The sequence below is a fragment of the Crinia signifera genome, chromosome 3 (genome assembly GCF_055691185.1).
Source record: "Crinia signifera chromosome 3, ASM5569118v1, whole genome shotgun sequence".
Lineage (NCBI taxonomy): Eukaryota > Metazoa > Chordata > Amphibia > Anura > Myobatrachidae > Crinia > Crinia signifera.
Window position 1 is genome coordinate 102,134,626 of NC_139219.1, and position 17,952 is coordinate 102,152,577.

The 17,952-nt window shown below is 43.0% G+C and overlaps 1 protein-coding gene across 4 annotated transcripts in view; it reads left to right on the forward strand.

Moving 5' to 3' along the window:
- SCAF8 (SR-related CTD associated factor 8) overlaps positions 1 to 17,952 on the forward strand; it is a 179,323-nt gene that overhangs the window by 70,868 nt on the left and 90,503 nt on the right. For 2 of the 4 annotated variants that reach the window (XM_083176308.1, XM_083176310.1), the window contains 9 exons: positions 331 to 524; positions 656 to 756; positions 2,703 to 2,816; positions 3,935 to 4,091; positions 4,329 to 4,489; positions 5,223 to 5,364; positions 12,915 to 12,983; positions 15,151 to 15,336; positions 15,434 to 17,713. In XM_083176308.1, coding sequence (XP_083032434.1) covers positions 331 to 524; positions 656 to 756; positions 2,703 to 2,816; positions 3,935 to 4,091; positions 4,329 to 4,489; positions 5,223 to 5,364; positions 12,915 to 12,983; positions 15,151 to 15,336; positions 15,434 to 17,073 — 2,764 coding nt within the window. In that variant the 3' untranslated portion in view covers positions 17,074 to 17,713. Of the gene's footprint in view, positions 1 to 330; positions 525 to 655; positions 757 to 2,702; positions 2,817 to 3,934; positions 4,092 to 4,328; positions 4,490 to 5,222; positions 5,365 to 12,914; positions 12,984 to 15,150; positions 15,337 to 15,433; positions 17,714 to 17,952 lie in introns of those variants that run through there. The other 2 variants (XR_014471640.1, XM_083176309.1) reach the window with 2 other exon arrangements.

Genomic DNA, 17,952 nt, shown 5'->3' on the forward strand with positions numbered 1-17,952 from the left:
AGACCATACATACAACTCTCGCTCTCTTTTTCTTTCTCTCTCCTAAATCTCATGTTTCATTTGTATTAACCACTGTACTTTACTTGAAATAATACATATAAAGGTATAATCTGATTCTGATGCGTACTACACTAATAATACATGTCCCCTTTTTATACAGATGAATTGTTATTGTAGCGCTACCCATATGAATTAGTTCACTTAATTAAGAAAGATATACGTAACAATGTAATGAAATTGTGCATTAGAACCGAATGCTACTCTTTAGAGTGTGCTCTATTATTATGTAATACAGTAGTTTTAATGCATTTATTTTTATATTTTTCAAAGGTCACCAAGAAAAAGACGTTCAAGGTCCCGTTCTGGATCCAGGAAGCGTAAACACAGAAAACGTTCTCGGTCAAGGTCAAGGGAAAGAAAACGAAAAACCTCAAGGTCATACTCCAGTGAAAGAAGAGCAAGAGAGCGAGAGAAGGAAAGACAAAAAAAAGGCTTGCCTGCTATTCGTTCCAAAACTCTAAGTGGTATGTATGGCACTCTACTTTTAAATTTTGTTTTATTTTTAACCTTTATGTTATGTATTTGTAGGTGTGTGTACTTGTATAATGTAGACATCTCATGGTTTTTTTTGTTATTTGCCCTTCCCAATTCTTAGTGTGCAGTACCACGTTATGGGTGGGACAGGTCGACAAAAAGGCCACTCAACAAGACTTGACAAACGTATTTGAAGAGTTCGGGCAAATTGAATCGATCAATGTAAGTAAAAAATGTCCTATTGCAAACTGAGTATTTACTGTAATTATTTTGTTTCAAATATTGTAACTTTTCAGAAATGTACTTTGGGTATAACCTAGTCCAAGTTTATGTGATGAGTGCACTGGCTACTTTGTCTACAATGGACATAGCTGTAATGGATGGTGGTCTAGTTATAAAGAAAGGGGGATGGCATTATAATTTAACAGGTTCCTTACAAGTGTGAATGTATGTGCATTTGATGGTATAATAAGGCATTACTGCTTGGAAGAAACAGGTTTTTGTATGCTGTATAGTCCTCGGTCTTAGCTTGTTTAACTACATGGTTTCTGTTTTCAGAATAAACTGAATAACTACTACATAAACGTTGCATTTTATATATAGGAATGTGGTGTATTATATTATGTGGACTTCATAATGTCGGCATGTTCTGAATGTTAACATTGTAAGTGGCAACAGAATATCAACAGTGGGGTTTTCAATATAAATGTAACTTTAATCAGAGCCTAATGGGGTGTACACACACTTCGATTTGGACACATTTTCAATTGCATTTTGCTCCTAGAAGTGTTAACTTTCTTTGATCCAGGTTCGATCTCGATGTGCGGCCCCACAGTACCGGGAACGAAAACAGAAATAGTCTTGTCTGGCAAGTTTATTTCTGCTTTGATCTGGAAGATCAAAGGCAGAGTAATGCTGCTCTATGCAGCATACCCTCCTCACTCACTCCCTCCTCTTCGATGCCGTTTCTCGCTGGCCGGCGTTATCGAATCGGTATCGACGGCCACCAGATTAACCCGTTTGTACTTAACCCTAAAATCATTTGGTGAGATTCTGACGATAATGTGGTAGTCTCAACATTATGAATATAAATATATATTTACTTTAAGCAGATAACAAAAATAAGTTCTGGAACATGTTATATTTTTTAGAAGACCCCCACTCCTTGTTCTGTCCAATGAGGCTCTGTGGTCTAATAAATTAACTCAGTGTTCACAAGCACAATGCCCAGCATTTTTTCCAATACACCAAACTGTTAATCTGTTCCATGTCTGTAATTGACAATCAAGGATCGCAACACCCGTTCTTACTCCATATTAGATCCCTCCCACTCACCATCTGTCCCATTTCTTGTTGACTCCCACTTACTTACTGTACCACTTCTGTCCCAGTTTTCAGCCTGATTAGTGCCACATTATTATTCAGTCACATATTGGCCCTTATTCAGATCTGATTGCAGTTCAAATTTGTTCTTAAAATGGACGAAAACCATGTGCACTGCAGATGATGCAGATGTAACATATATAGAGAGTTAGATTTGTGTGAGTTATTTTGTTTCTGTGCAAGGTAAATACTGGCTGCATTATTTTTACACTGCAATTTAGATTTCAGTTTCAAAACACCCCACCCAAATCTAACTCTCTCTGCACATGTTACATCTGCCCCACCTGCAGTGCACATGGTTTTTTGAGAACAAATTATTCAGATCAGATCTGAATAAGGGCCATTATGTCTACATTATTCCATTATGTACTTGGTGACTACCTATTAAAAGTATTTAGAAAATTAAGCTGATATTTAGCGGATGTTCAGGTTCAAGCCGGGAAAACTAACAACTGATCTGCATTTTTGCGCATGTTGGAGCTGTACTTATATATGATGCTTTTCCACATTGCTGTCAATAACTTCTAGTCTTTGTAATTAATGTCAAAATGTTCAGCATTTGGGTATTACCTGCCAAAGTCTTTGAAATTAATATGAGAGTGTTAAGTCTGCCTCCCCCTGGTTGCTTTATATAATACAGTCCAGCTGGGAAAATATTCTGGGGAGAACACTGCTAAGATATATAGCAAAGCCTTGTTCATTTATTTTTCAAATTAAATGTGATGTTTGATTTATTGACAGGGTTGAATAAGAATTGTCAATGATATTTTTTTTTCCTCTAACAGATGATTCCACCCCGGGGTTGTGCGTATGTTTGTATGGTGCACAGACAAGATGCATTTAGAGCTCTTCAAAAGCTTAGTGCTGGCTCCTGTAAGATTGGCTCGAAAATCATCAAGGTATGTGTTCCAATGATCAGTCTCCTGAAAACAGAAAAGAGTTTTACTAGTATTTGCTGCCTTAAAAGATATAAGGGGAGATGTATCAAACCTTTATTTGGAGGTAAAGTGGAGAAGTTGCCCATAGCAACCAATAGGCTTCTGTCATTTCGTAGACTGCTTTATAAAGGAATGCTACTGTAGATGCTAATTGGTATCAGCAACTTCTCCACTTTATCTCTCTCCAAGGTTTTTTCCATGCTCTTTGAGCATCTGCATGACAGCACATAGTAGTTATTGTGCATTCCCAGTGCCTGCTATATGTAGGTGATGTTCTAGTGCATTATTAACCTTAGTTAGTTTTGTTAATGATGGTCGCTGTCTTTTAGTGTATAAGGTACACTACAGGTCAAATGTAATAGGTAGCAAGTTAGCAGTCCGATGCAAAGCGGCAAAGTTTGTGTGTGCAAAAGTAGGTTGTAAAGTTCCTGTTTTAAATCTGCTGTATTGCCAAAATCTTGACACTTTCGAAGACCTGCTTCCTTTTACATTTGTTCCTAGAACCAATAATGCCTTAATACCCCTTTCACATGACAAATGTCGGGTTGTACCTGGGATTTGGACAGATGTCTGTCCCGGGAGCTACTCGGCATTTGCGATGTTTAGAAGCCCACAGCAATAAGCCTGGTTGCTGATGTCATACAGTATGCGGTGGAGCGACAGCGCATCATTGAAGGAGGAATCCGCGTTTAACCCAGGTTATTTTTGTGACGTGAAAGAGGTATTAGTCACGGTTTCCTCAAAGTGACGTCACCTTCAATTTTAAAACTCCTAATTTGCCAATTCTGTTTTCACTTAAGATTGGGGAATCCAGATTTTTAAACATTTTAAATATTCCCGATTCCTTTAAATCTGCCACTGATGTTTTTTTTTTGGGGGGGGGGGGGGGGGGGGGGGGTAAAGCTACGTAAACGTGTTATATTTTTTAATATAACCACAAATTCTTTGATTTGTTGTTGTTGTAACATTATTTGAGCAACTGTCTTGTTTTATTTAACTTCAGTAAATATAATCCAAAAGCCACCGTACACATTAATTTTAATGTTTTGTATGCCTTACTAATTATTTAATTACCCTAGATTGCCTGGGCTTTGAATAAAGGTGTGAAAACGGAATACAAACAGTTCTGGGATGTTGATCTTGGAATTACATATATTCCATGGGAGAAAGTGAAATTAGATGATCTAGATGACTTTGCAGAAGGTGGAATGATTGATCAAGAAACAGTTAACAATGGTAAAAATGTAACTTAAATATATTTTTACATTTATTAAATCAAACTTGATTATAAACTTGTTTTATTCTTAGATTTTATTAATAGAAATAAAAAAGTATGGAATGTAATTGTTTTCTCATCTACAACTAAAACATTTGCTACCAGTAAATGCCAAGTAAGTTTTAACAAGATCCTGAATCCTCTGCATGCATTAAAAGGATCTTTGTCTTCATTAATATACATCTAATGCATTTCAGATTGGGAAACTCAAAGAAACACTGAGCCTGTTGTCGTGAAAGAGCCGGCACCTGCTCCTGCTCCTGTTCCCACTACAACTATTCAGAGTCCAGTTGTTCAGAAATCTCAAATAATAACAACACAGACTGAGTCATACACCCAGCCTGTTGCGATGCTTCAGGTAAGCAGGTAGCAAAAATACAAACAATCAATATCATTTTCTTTGGGATCTGCTTTAGATTACTTTGTTAGCATTGATGAGTAACAAAATCAAATTTTCCATTCTGTTATTACTCATTTATTTGGTTTTAAAAGTCAGTTTTGTGTACTATAATGAAGAATGTTGTTTGTTATTAATAATGTTTTTTTTGTTGTTTTTTTTACTGCTATATAATATCATTGTTATTTAATGAATAGGCCATTGGGGCTCATATCTGACCCCATTTTGAGGATGTGTTGCAAGCTGTGCTAGCTGAGTAATAGACTGGACCACAATTCTAGACTGGCTGCAAGGGACCAGCCATATCCCTCAGCCCTGAATGCTGAGCATAAGGAGGATGCACCTTACTGTGCTCTCTGCTTTTCTAGTAAGAGTAGTTTGTGTCACTTAACTGGAGATGTCCATCACTGTTCTGAATAAGCACAGAGTAAAAATGGTCAGTACCTGGGATAGCAGTGGGAATCAATCCCTCAACGGGAACAGAGAGCAGCTTAAGAAGTTACCAGATCAGTACCACTAAAATCCTTTTCTGAAATGTTGCTACATTAAGACTGTATTATGTAGAGATCATAGTAAAAGGGTTATGTAACATAAAAATCAGCATTGACAGATGAAGTAGTGTTCTAAAGTGCTGTATATGTATCCATGTATGTATATTATTACAAACTGTGATCTATTTTTGTACTAAAAATAGATTCCAGTGTCTCATTCTGTCCCTGCTGTGAGCTTGGTCCCACCTGCATTTCCTGTGTCCATGTCGGTTCCTCCACCTGGCTTTTCTGCAATTCCTCCACCTCCGTTCATGCAAACTTTCAACCCGTCTCAACCACCCCCAGGTAAATACATGAAGAATGTGTAAAAAAAAAAAAGAATATATATATATATATATATATATATATATTAACTACACAACTTTGACTATTATTTCTGAGGAACCGAGTGCCACGTGTGTGTGTGTGTGTGTGTGTATGTATATATATGTGTGTGTGTATATATATATATATATATATATATATATATATATATATATATATATATATATATATATATATATATACGTAGCAGTGAGGATCGGAACTTGGACCAAACGGGAGAATGCTGGAGGTGCCTTCCACAAATAGTTATATACAGACGAATTAATCCAAATGAATGGAAAAATAGGAGGCGGCACTCTCAGGGTGAAATAAGGTGTATTTTCAAAACATAACAACGTGAAAAAAACTCAGCCTGTGCGTCAACAGTTTCGGAGCTGGCGCTCCTTCCTCGGGACTGCTGGTCTGTACATCGTGACAAAATAACAAGCGGTGCAGAAACAAACAGATATGGTATAAAACACACAGTTTAAATAGCAAAAGACAAACTTACATGATCATTGCGCCGCGCTGGACCCGGAGACAGGCTTCCGGCGGGGGTTGTTGTCACGTGACTTACAGCAGCAAGTGGTTGCCAGGACAACCCACTGGCGTCTCCTCCGGCTCTCAGACGGCGGCTGTGAGGGTTCAATATGGTATGCACGTTGCTACAGAGCAGACGGATGCATACAGAGTGCAGGCTAAGTGAAAATGAAAATAAAGAAGTGATTAAAATATGTTTAAAAGCATGGTACTTCAAACAAATTAGAGAAGACTAAAGGGCAAATGTACTAAGCAGCATTAAAGTATAGCGCTATTTTTATAAACAAGGCGCAATGATCATCATAAGTGTGGCTTTTGTTCACACTGTAAATGCAAGTATATAAATATAGTGCATTATTACATAAGGCAATAATATATAAACTGATGTTTCTCTGACATGCAGCAGGGACCACTGGAATCACATCGGGTATTAGAGCTGGGAATGCTGGGAGCTAGGCACTTCTTAATATTAATTAGCGGATACTGGCTCCTCCCCTCTAAGACCCACAATCCCCCAGTGAGAAAATTGTGCCAGGGAGTTAGGTCACAGTTTTTCTGCTCCTGAAATTTTTTCAAGCTTTGCTATATATATATATTTTTTACAAGTACTTTTTACTTGGTACTAGTGTGAATCCCTTCCCCACCTATTGAAAGGTGTGGGTCCGGGTATTCAGCGCCCCTGGAATCCAGGTCGTCAGTCAGGACCTCGCTAAAGGTGCCTGCCTGCACGAGTTCCGTGCTCCTGCCGCCCCTCCAGTAAAGGGGACGCCAGTCACGACGTGGAAGCCTCCGGTGGTGAGTAGGCGCTGAGCGCTCTTTCCACACGCCGTCCCCTGCTCCCCGTCTGCCGCGCTGTACGCGGTTCCCTACAGCGCTGTGAGGCGCCGCCATCTTGGAAGGGCGCGTCCTCGTGTACAGCTTCACGCGGCAGATCTAAGTGCCGGTACCGTTACACGGAGGAGCGCTATCAAGCGGGTGGCTCTGGGCGCTGTCAGACTGCACACGCTGGCTAGGTAAGGGGGAGAGGGGACACGCTTGAGGCGGGCATGGCGCGGCCATTACGCAGATACACAGTAAGCTGACTCTTTCCTGTTCACAGGTGACTGCAGCTTAGAAGGCTCTGAAAGATTATCACTGACACAGCGTTTTGCGCTGTATTGGTATTGGTGTAACAGGGCTCATTCTCCTCCAGGTCTCACGGAACCCTGAGGTTTTTGGCTTGTGAGAGGTGTATCTGTACTCAGTGTGTGTGTGTGTGTGTAAGATTCTGTATCGCACGCTGTATTGGACCGGGCGAGCAGGGATCATGACGGGCAAGTCCAAAGCCTCTCAGAAGGTTTTCGCTTGTACTGTTTGCACTGCAAAGTTTTCTCAATACACAGCTGAGGGTAATGCCACTGTTTGTCAGTCTTGTTCAGGTGCTGAATCTGCATCACTGGCGGGGTCTCAGGCGCCCCAGTGGGCCTCAACCTTAGTGGGAACTATGTCAAAACTCACTTCTGAGTTGGCGCTGGCTCGCAGAGCTGAGCCTTCATGGGCTACAGCCCTAGCAAGGTCTGTGGAGGGGTTAGCTAGCTCCATGAACAGACCAGAGAGGCCTTCCACATCCAGCAATAAGCGACCTTATCAGGCTATTATTGTGGAGGATGATTTAGAGGAGGAACAGGATCCATTTCACGAAATGGAGGATGGTGAATGGGAAGAGGTTCAGGATGCCATTCCTGAGGGAGAACCTACTCCTTTAGGGATAGAGGCTCTTATTATGGCGGTAAAGGAGGTTCTTCGTTTACCGGAAGATCCCAGACCAGAGCCACAGGAATTTGATCTGTTTGGTGGGGTTCAGAAGGCATCAGTAGTCTTCCCATGCCCAAATCAGGATCAGCTTGTGGCAGCATGGAAGAACCCGGACAAAAGGTTCCAGATTCCCAGACGTTTTATTTCTCTGTATCCCTTTGAGCCAGCCGCCCTAGGCAAATGGGAGACTCCGCCTCCGGTGGACACCTCAGTTTCTCGGCTGTCCAAAAAGACGACTCTGCCAGTCCCAGGGGCTTCGGCCTTGAAGGATCCTTCTGATAGAAAGATGGAGGCCACTCTCAAGGCCATTTATGTAGCAGCAGGGACTCAGCTCAGACCGGCAATAGTTTCAGCCTGGGTCAATAGGGCAAATGTCAAATGGGCGGAGTTAATCATCGAGGGATTGGAGGCAGGTATGCCTGTGGATGAGATACGCTGCTTAGCAGAACACATCAGGGAGTCTGCTATGTTTTTAGGAGAGGCGGCTAAGGATGTATCCTTGATCTCTTCTAGAATCTCAGCTAGCGCCATTTCTGCGCGGCGAGCCCTCTGGCTTCGCTCTTGGCAGGCGGACGCGGAATCTAAGAGGGCTGTGGAGGGTCTTCCCTTCTCTGGGGACATCCTCTTCGGTCCTGAATTAGATAAATGGATCTCACAAGCGACGGGGGGGAAGTCGACTTTCCTACCGTCTGCAGCTCCTCCCCCTCCTAGACGACAGTTCGCAGGTCCGTCTTTTCAGTCCTTTCGGACTCAGCGCCCCTTCCGGGGCAGAGGAAGAGGCTTCCAATCATCCAGAGGTTCCAGAGCCAGAGCCCGTCCTCAGGCTGCTCCAAGAGTCCAGGAACCTAAGCCCCAGCAGAAGCCGGTGGCATGACGGTTTACCAGCTTCCGTCAGCAGTTTACCGGTAGGTGCCCGTCTGTTGGCCTTCGGAACCCAATGGTTCTCCCTTTCGGAGGATCCTTGGGTTCGCAGGGTAGTTTCAGAGGGGTACCGTATTCAGTTCGAGGCCACTCCTCCGGTACGGCTCTTCACAACGGCTCTACCTTCATCTCAGGAAAAGAGAACGAGTCTGCTACAGGCCATTCGGATCTTGCTGGAGGCTCAGGTCATCATGCCAGTCCCAGCAGCTCAGAGGAACACAGGGTACTACTCAACCCTCTTTGTAGTTCCCAAGCCGGATGGGTCAGTCAGGCCCATTCTCAATCTAAAGCCTTTGAACCTGTTAGTCTCATATCAACCATTCAAAATGGAATCAATCCACTCAGTGATTGCGTCTTTGGAACCAGGGGAGTACATGATATCTTTGGATATCAAGGATGCTTACCTACACATCCCGATTTGGATCTCTCACCAGGCTTTTCTCCGTTTTGCCATAGGTCGGGATCATTTTCAGTTCAGGGCTCTGCCCTTCGGATTATCGTCAGCTCCCAGAGTATTCACAAAGACTCTATCAGTAGCCATTGCATACCTCAGATGTCAGGGGGTGACAATCATCCCCTATTTGGACGATCTCCTAATCAAGGCTCCAACGAGGGAGCTACTGGAGAGTCATGCAAGGTTAACTACTCAGACGCTCACCAGCCTGGGGTGGATAATGAATTTCAAGAAATCTTCTCTAGTCCCATCCAGGAGGATCTTGTTTCTAGGTCTCTGGATAGACACAGAGGCTCTGAGGGTCTTCCTGCCGGAAGACAAGGTCCAGGCGATCTTGCTCCTAGTTCAGAGGATCCTACTTCCACAGAAGATCAGCCTCCATCTGTGCACGCAACTTCTGGGGAAGATGGTGGCAGCCTTCCCAGCTCTGACGTGGGGACGGTTCCACTCAAGACCGTTTCAGTGGGATCTTCTCAGAAAGGGTGCGGGCTCGCACCTGAATCTTCACAGAAGGATCCACTTGTCGGCCGAAGCGAGACATTCTCTACTGTGGTGGCGACAGAGAAGGAACTTGATAGAGGGTCGTCGGTTTGCAGTCCAGGACTGGATTGTCTTGACGACGGACGCAAGCCTCCGCGGCTGGGGTGCCGTAGTGCTTCACCTCTGTCTCCAGGGCAGGTGGGACCTGCAGGAGAGTCGCTTGCCCATCAATGTGTTGGAGATCAGAGCCATATACAATGCTCTGCTGGAGGCTCAGGAGTTTCTTCAGGGTCAACACATAAAAATAAGGTCGGACAATGCAACGGCAGTCGCCTATGTGAACAGGCAGGGCGGCACGAGAAGCAGCATGGCCATGAAGGAAGTAAGGAAGATTCTTCAGTGGGCGGAACGGTCAGGTGTAATTCTGCTGGCGGTATTCCTGCCAGGCCGGGAAAATCTAGAGGCCGATTTCCTCAGCAGGGAGGACCTGCACCCAGGCGAATGGTCTCTCAACCCCGAGGTGTTTCGGGAGCTCACCGACAGGTGGGGAGTTCCCGAGGTGGACCTGATGGCGTCTCAGAAGAACCACCAGCTACCAGTATACGTGGCACGTACAAGAGACCCTCAGGCCATTGCGGCAGACGCCCTGTCAACTCCGTGGGAGTTCAGTTTCGTCTACCTGTTCCCTCCTCTTCCACTTCTGGGCCAGGTACTGAAGAGGCTCAAGAGGGAACCAGTGCAGGCTATTCTCATAGCGCCCTGGTGGCCTCGCAGAACGTGGTTCTCAGACATCCAGAGGTTACTGGCAGACGAGCCAGTTCGATTGCCCCTCAGACCGGATCTGCTCCTTCAAGGACCCTTCTTTCATCAGAATCTGCCACAGCTACATTTGACGGCGTGGCTGTTGAGACCGAGGTCTTGCGGGAGAGGGGAATTCCAAGAGCAGTAATCCCAACGATGTTAAGGGCCCGAAAACCGGCCTCAGCAGCGCATTATCACAGAATATGGCGCTCATATGCGGGCTGGTGCGAGTCTAAGGGCTGGCCATTCCGAGTCTTCAAATTGTCCCGCCTTCTATTGTTCTTACAGAGAGGGTTAGACGGGGGTCTGAGACTGGGTTCTCTTAAGGTCCAGGTCTCAGCCTTATCTGTCCTTTTTCAGAAGAGATTAGCCCTCATGCCTGAGGTACAGACATTCTTTCAGGGGGTTCTTCGAATCCAGCCACCCTTCGTACCTCCCACATCTCCTTGGGATCTGGATCTGGTACTAGCCTTCTTGAGGTCTGAGACCTTTGAGCCACTGAACAGAGTGGAACTGAAGTTCTTGTGCTGGAAAACAGTAGTTTTGCTAGCCCTTGCCTCAGCTCGCTGGGTTTCGGAGCTGAGTGCTCTGTCCTGTAAGCCTCCTTATTTAATTTTCCATGAGGACAGAGCAGAACTGCGTACTCAGGCCGGGTTCCTTCCAAAGGTGGTATCCTCATACCACATTAACCAGCCTATTGTGGTTCCGGCCTTCCAGGGAGATTCTCCGGAAGAATCCTCTTTGGATGTGGTCAGGGCTCTTCGGATTTACGTCAAAAGAACCAGGTCTATACGCAAATCGGATTCCTTATTTGTACTTTATGACGCCTTCCGCAGGGGGTGGCCTGCGTCAAAACAGACGATTGCACGATGGATCAAGTGGACGATCCGTAGTGCTTATCTTCATGCGGGACAGGTGCCTCCTGTCTCCGTGACGGCGCACTCTACCAGATCAGTGAGTACGTCGTGGGCCGCTGAGAGAGGGGCCTCTATCTCTCAGCTTTGCAGAGCGGCCACTTGGTCGTCTCAGAACACATTTGTGAGATTTTACCAGTTCGATACCTTTGCAGCTTCGGCTTCAACTTTTGGTCGTCTGGTTCTACAGAATCCTCAGCACTCTCCCTCCCGGGGCTTGGTCTTTGGAACCTCCCCGATGTGATTCCAGTGGTCCCTGCTGCATGTCAGAGAAAAGAGGATTTTGGTACTTACCGGTAAATCCATTTCTCTGAGATCAGCAGGGACCACTGGACACCCGCCCGGCTGTTGGATTCTGCCTGTTGTGGTTGCTGTTGCGGCCCGGTCCGGTACCCGCGTGTTGTATGTATGGTTATGTTGTTTATGGTTTTCTGTAACCCTTTCCTCTGGTGGGCCAATTTCCTCACTGGGGGATTGTGGGTCTTAGAGGGGAGGAGCCAGTATCCCCTAATTAATATTAAGAAGTGCCTAGCTCCCAGCATTCCCAGCTCTAATACCCGATGTGATTCCAGTGGTCCCTGCTGATCTCAGAGAAATGGATTTACCGGTAAGTACCAAAATCCTCTTATCTTTATTATAGCTAATGTATACTTTGTAACGCTGACTACTACTGTTGATAAACATTCTCATAACGGGAGCGTAATGTAATTCCTGACAGATTTTTAATATAAATTCTACAATATAGTGATAAATTTAAATATATTTAAGTTTTGATTTATTCATTTTTTGAAGCAATTGTACCCCAACTTCAAGTTAATAAGGTTTTATGAAGACATATAGGTGTAACTGATCATAAAAAGATATTAAGAGATGTTTTTTCATTTAGGCCACGGGGCGCTGTGGTGTCCAGGACGTGGATCCAATATGTTGGATCCACGTCCTGGACTGTTGACCTTGCCATTGTCGACCCAATAGTTGTTTCGACCTACCAACCCTGTAGATCTCAGCCATGTCAACTTTTTTCAGGTGACCTTAGCACTGTCGACCTTTAGTGGGAGACGCAATGCATGTTGACCTAAATTGGGGTGACCCAATGTCCTATACCGTTTGGGTGGTGTGGGTAGAAAGATACAGACTCCATCTTTAAAATAAAAGTTATAATATTACATTAATATCAGTTATATTATTAACACATATTAAAGGCATCCATGACTCATTTGTACCAGACTCCTCCTGCATTTCTGAACACCACACTGTGAATCTAGACTGTCAAACAAGACAAAAAAAACCAGCACCTCAGTGTTTGTTCTCCGTTCTGAAAACAATAAAACTATGCTTATAAAAATATACTGGTTGGTTAATTGGCTCCCAACAAAATGAACCCTAGAATGTCTGTCTGTGTATGTACATGGGGTAGGGTATATAGATTGTAAGCTCCACTGGGGCAGGGACTGATGTGAATGTTCAAATATTCTCTAAAGCGCTGCGTAATATTTGTGCGCTATATAAGAAACTGTTAATAAATAAATAATAAATAACTCAAATAAATTTGTCTCAAATGGATTTAGAAACATTATTTAACAAAGGTGTAAAAATCTAATTTTAATCATATTTCCTTTTTTCTGTAGGTTTTATTCCATCACATGTTCCACCACCCACAATGCCCCCTCCTGCTATAAGCACAAGTATTCCAGCAGGCAAGTAAAATCGGGAAATTGCAAAGAGAAAATAAAACACGTGTGTGTGTGTGTTTGTGTATGTATACACAGGTGTGTATCTATGTGTGTGTGTGTGTGTGTGTGTGTGTGCGTGTATAAATCTCTCTCTCTGTATGTATGTATGTATGTATTTATATATGTATGTATGTATGTATATATATATATATATATATATATATATATATATATATATATATATATGTGTGTGTATATATATATATATATGGGATGCGGTCAATTTGCCGGCGGTCGGGATCCCGGCGTTCAGAATCCCGACACTGGAATCCCGACCGCCGAAATCCCGAAACTTTCTCCCTCCGTGAGTGTCCACGACACCCATAGAGGGAGAATAAAATAGCGTGCCGAGCGTAGCGAGGCACCGGGCCTGCTGCGCGGCGAGCGCAGCGAGCCCGCAAGGGGGTGCGATCCACGTCCCACCTATGTCGGGATTTCGGCGGTCGGGATTCCAGTGTCGGGATTCCGACCGCCGGGATTACGTATCGGATCCTACATATATATAAGTAATAGGAGCATTTAGAATAGGGGATTATTCCAGATTTCAGAATATTTTTATTCCCATACTCACCTGGTTTTCAGGTGTCCACCGCATCCATCTTTGAGGCATTCCCGTGTGTGTGTAATTATTATTATTATTTTAGTCTTTTGATAAAAGCACTACTGAGGACATGATATGTAACTGGCACTAAATATGTACAAGAAAATGATTGCTTGGCATTCAAATTCAGTGCCTGAGAGCGTACACAAACTTTGTTTCATGTTTTGACACCTTGTTTTATGCTCAAATAAACTATATTTCATGTGTTTCATGTGTTTCATGTGTTTGAACAACTCAAATGCAAGATACTTAGGGGCTATGCAATCCAGGATCACTACTGTCGATCTCTCCTGACAGCCGTGATCCTGGCCCTTTGCGGTTTGCCCGACAGCAAATCGCCAGGCGGGATTCAATGTCCCGCCTGCTGATCGTCAAAAAGGGGGCGTGGCCATGAAAACGGCAGGGAATTGTCGATCTGCGGCCTGGATCAGGACAATCACAGGACGGACCCGGCGGCTTCTAAAGTCCTGCTCATTCTGCCGTTATCCCTCTTCAATGCTGTCGCAAAAGACAACATTGAATAGGGCCCCGTTGCTATTTCCCCCGTCGGAAATAGCGGCAGGAGATTGCATACCCCCCTTAATTGGAATATAAAAATATTGCGAAATACAAAATAATCCGTTATCCGTATTTTGGATAAGGGATACTTGTATTATTTAGGGTGTGAATTGTTTGGTCTACAACAACTGGGTCCACAAGCATTGGGTCGACATGGGTCAAGGTTGACATGGAAATAGGTCGACACAAGTCAAGGTTGACATGGAAATAGGTAGACACAAGCATTGGGTCGACATGGCCTAGGTCGACAGTCAAAATGTCGACATGTGGTTTTTCCTTCTTCTTTTTTTTTTTGAATGTCGACATGGGCACAGTTTTTAGTGCACCGCATCCCTTTGCTTTGCTCACTATGCTTCGTGCACACTATTTTATTCTCCCACCACGCTCTTGTGGATAGTAGGGCATGAAATACCAGCTGTCGGCACATGTTGGCTCAAAAAACAGTGAAGAACCCCATGTCGACCTTTTGACTGTTGACTTAATGCTGTGTCCACCTTATGTCATGTCGACCTTGATCCTCGTCAACCTTGCTGCATGTCGACCTAGAGGTGTCGACTCAATGCTTGTAGACCTAATGACCGTATCCCATTATTTATATAATTTTTGCAGTATCTTACCAAAAAATCCATTATTTCATTGTGATTGAGCAAAATGACTTATCATTGCAACATTATTTACATCACATATACCTAGTGAATGTGAGCATTTTATGTGTTTAAACAAGTACAGTAGTCTATCTTTTTTCTATGGTTCATAGACACTGCTTTATATAGTCATTCGTTACTGATTTCTAGTGACTTGACAGGCTGTGTTCTCATGTTCTCTTATATTTAAAGGGATTACACGTTGGTAAAAGCATCATAATAGGTAACCATAACCCATTAGTTAGAAACACTGTATTTGAGGATAATATTAGTTGACAAACTTATAAGAATAGTTTTTTTTTATGTTTTTTATTTTCATTTTAAATAGCACTAGTTCCCCGCCTGCCCATCTCTGCAGATATTATGAAAGAAGTGTCATATAGCAGTCTGATGCTACCTGTCGGATCCGTTGTTACCACATCAGCGCATACTTCATCAGTTTTCAACGCAGTTTCTCAAGAAGAAAAAAGACCAATGGCTGCAGACATGGTCACTGAAAGAACTGCTTCAAGCGGTAAGTGCATGAACATTGTTCAGTGTTTTTATTAACCATTTTGTTTCTTGATCTGGTTAGTTTCTGATGTTTTCATTTCTTTTGTTTCGCTTTTCAGCCTCTCAGAGTACAGTTGTCAGCAATGCTGGACTCTTTGGATTGCAACCACAACCCTCCATTACAGCAACTGTTCCTCCTCTGAGCATGTCTACTAGAATAGCGGGAATGCCTTTCTTGGATATCCGTCCTGGTTTACTGCCACAGCCAACAACTGCAAGATTCACTTTATTAGCTCCAGCAATGCCACCTCCACCACCACCGAGAACCATGCTTCCTCCAACCCTTATTGACCCTACTGTGCATACTCTTGCTTTCCCACCAGGAGATCTTTTTCCTCACCCAGGTGTTCCATCTAGACTGAATTCTGATAATGTTTCCACTCAAGACGAAAGTGTTCCTCTGCAACGCAGTAACATGCAACAAGATGGTGACCAGGATTACCGCTTCCCTCCCATAGAAAGCCGTGAGACTGTTAGCCAACCCCCTGAGAGTGAACATGAAAAAGAAAGTAGTATTCCATTAGCAAGCAGTCAAGAAAATAAAAGTCTGAGCTCTACTGAGGAAATTGATAAAGTTAGACATGGAGAAGATGATCATGAACCACAGGATATGGCTGTTGTGGATCCTAGTGAAGGTCAGGAGAAACTTACAGAGGCTAACGTAGGAGAATTATCTCCTGAAGGAGCACATGAAGGTGAAAGGAAAGCTGATGCACATTCTCTGGAAACATTACCACGTTCTGACCATCACCCTTATGGAAATATATTACAAAATCACCCTGAAGCTCACGATATTTCACTCAGGCCACCATTAGATGCTAGGCAACATTTTGGAAGCCCTTTAATAGATTTATTACCACCTTTTGGTAGACATCCACTTGAGATGAGGGAAATGTTTGGTAGGCCGCCAACAGACGGGCGAGATCATTTTAGTAGACATTCACCAGAGGGAAGAGACTATCTTGGCAGGCTGTCAGTGGACAATAGAGATCACTTTGGGCGACCTATCCTAGATAGTAGAAATTCTTTTGGAAGACCACCAATGGATGAGAGAGAACATTTTGGGAGGCCACCTTTAGATATTAGGGATCACTTTGGTAGACCAATTGCAGATGGTGGCAGAAGGGAGCAATTACATTTTCCTCCAGAGAAACCTTGGGGTCATAGAGGAGATTTTGATGAAAGACAACATCATTCTTTCCCTGACTTTGGTGGTCCAAAGGGCTTCCAAGATGAAAGACATCGTCATGGAAACTACCGACTTGAGCCCAGGAATGTACCAGGCTGGAACAAAGGATTTGAGGCAGATGCACACAGGGATTTTGATGACCGCCGCCGTTCTTGGGAAAGACATAGGGATAGGGATGATCGAGAATTTGGTTTTCGCAGAGAAATGAATGGAGTCCGCTTTGGAAGGGAGAGGCAGTCAAGCAGTTGGATACCTCCCCAGACACAAATTTTTGAATATATGCCAGAGGCAACTACCACTAAGGAGAAAGATGATAATGATGATGTCATGCCTCAAGTTAATGGTGAAATACCAGAGACTGGCAGTCCACAGCAAACTGTTAAAAATTCAAATGTTCCTGAACTTTGTGAACAAGAATCCTCAGACAAAGTGAAGGAAGTGAAAGAGGTCACGGACGCTGAAGTAGAAAATCAACCAGTGGTTGAAAGCACAGAAACTGAGGGGACATAATCATCACTCAGTAGGTAAAGATACCTTTTGTAAAGTTGTCATCTCTAAGTAATAGATTAATAGCTGACTGGACCTTGCTAGTTTTCTTATTGTCAGCCTGATTTAAGTTAATCTAACGTTACTGTTCACGTTTCACTTAAATAACTGTACACCTGACTTGTATAGTCTGCTCTTAATCTAATTAATAGGTAGAGATTTTTTTTTCATTAGGAATCACAAACATTGCCCCACGTGCTTTTTTATCATCAATAGAAGTATTTGTGAAATGTCCAGCAAAAAGACTTCCTATGGAAGAATATAACATTTTTACAGCTATTGGTGGGTTGGATGTTGGGACTAGCTGCATTTCAGGCTGCTGCTGATTTTAAAGTCTAGATAAAGCTGTGATTATTTTTATTTTCCTGCAAATTGGTTTCAATTTAGTTCTTTGGAGATGGCAGTACTAAGATATATATATAAAAAAAAAAGACAAGGAAGATCATGAGGTTTGTAAAATCAACACCACAATCCATGTAATAACCCAAAGTTAAGTGTCTGTGATTTGTTTCTTGTACTGCAGTGAGTAAAAAAAAATACCATGAAATGTTTTAATGTTGGGTGCATTTTGTTTTTAGATCCTAATAAAACATTTGTTTGATAACAGTGTTCCAGGTATTGTATTTTTTTTAAGTTGTTATGTGATAAACGGTGGCCCATTTGAACAGTTGTGATCATTCACATAATGCTGCATGAAAATGGTTTTACTACTTAGAATACAGGCAGTTAACTTATGTACATATTTGGAAACCGAATGTAAAGCTACAGGGGAATACTATGCATAATATAACGTTCTAAATAACAGCTACAATTATTTAGTGTTAATTTATGGAAAAACATAAA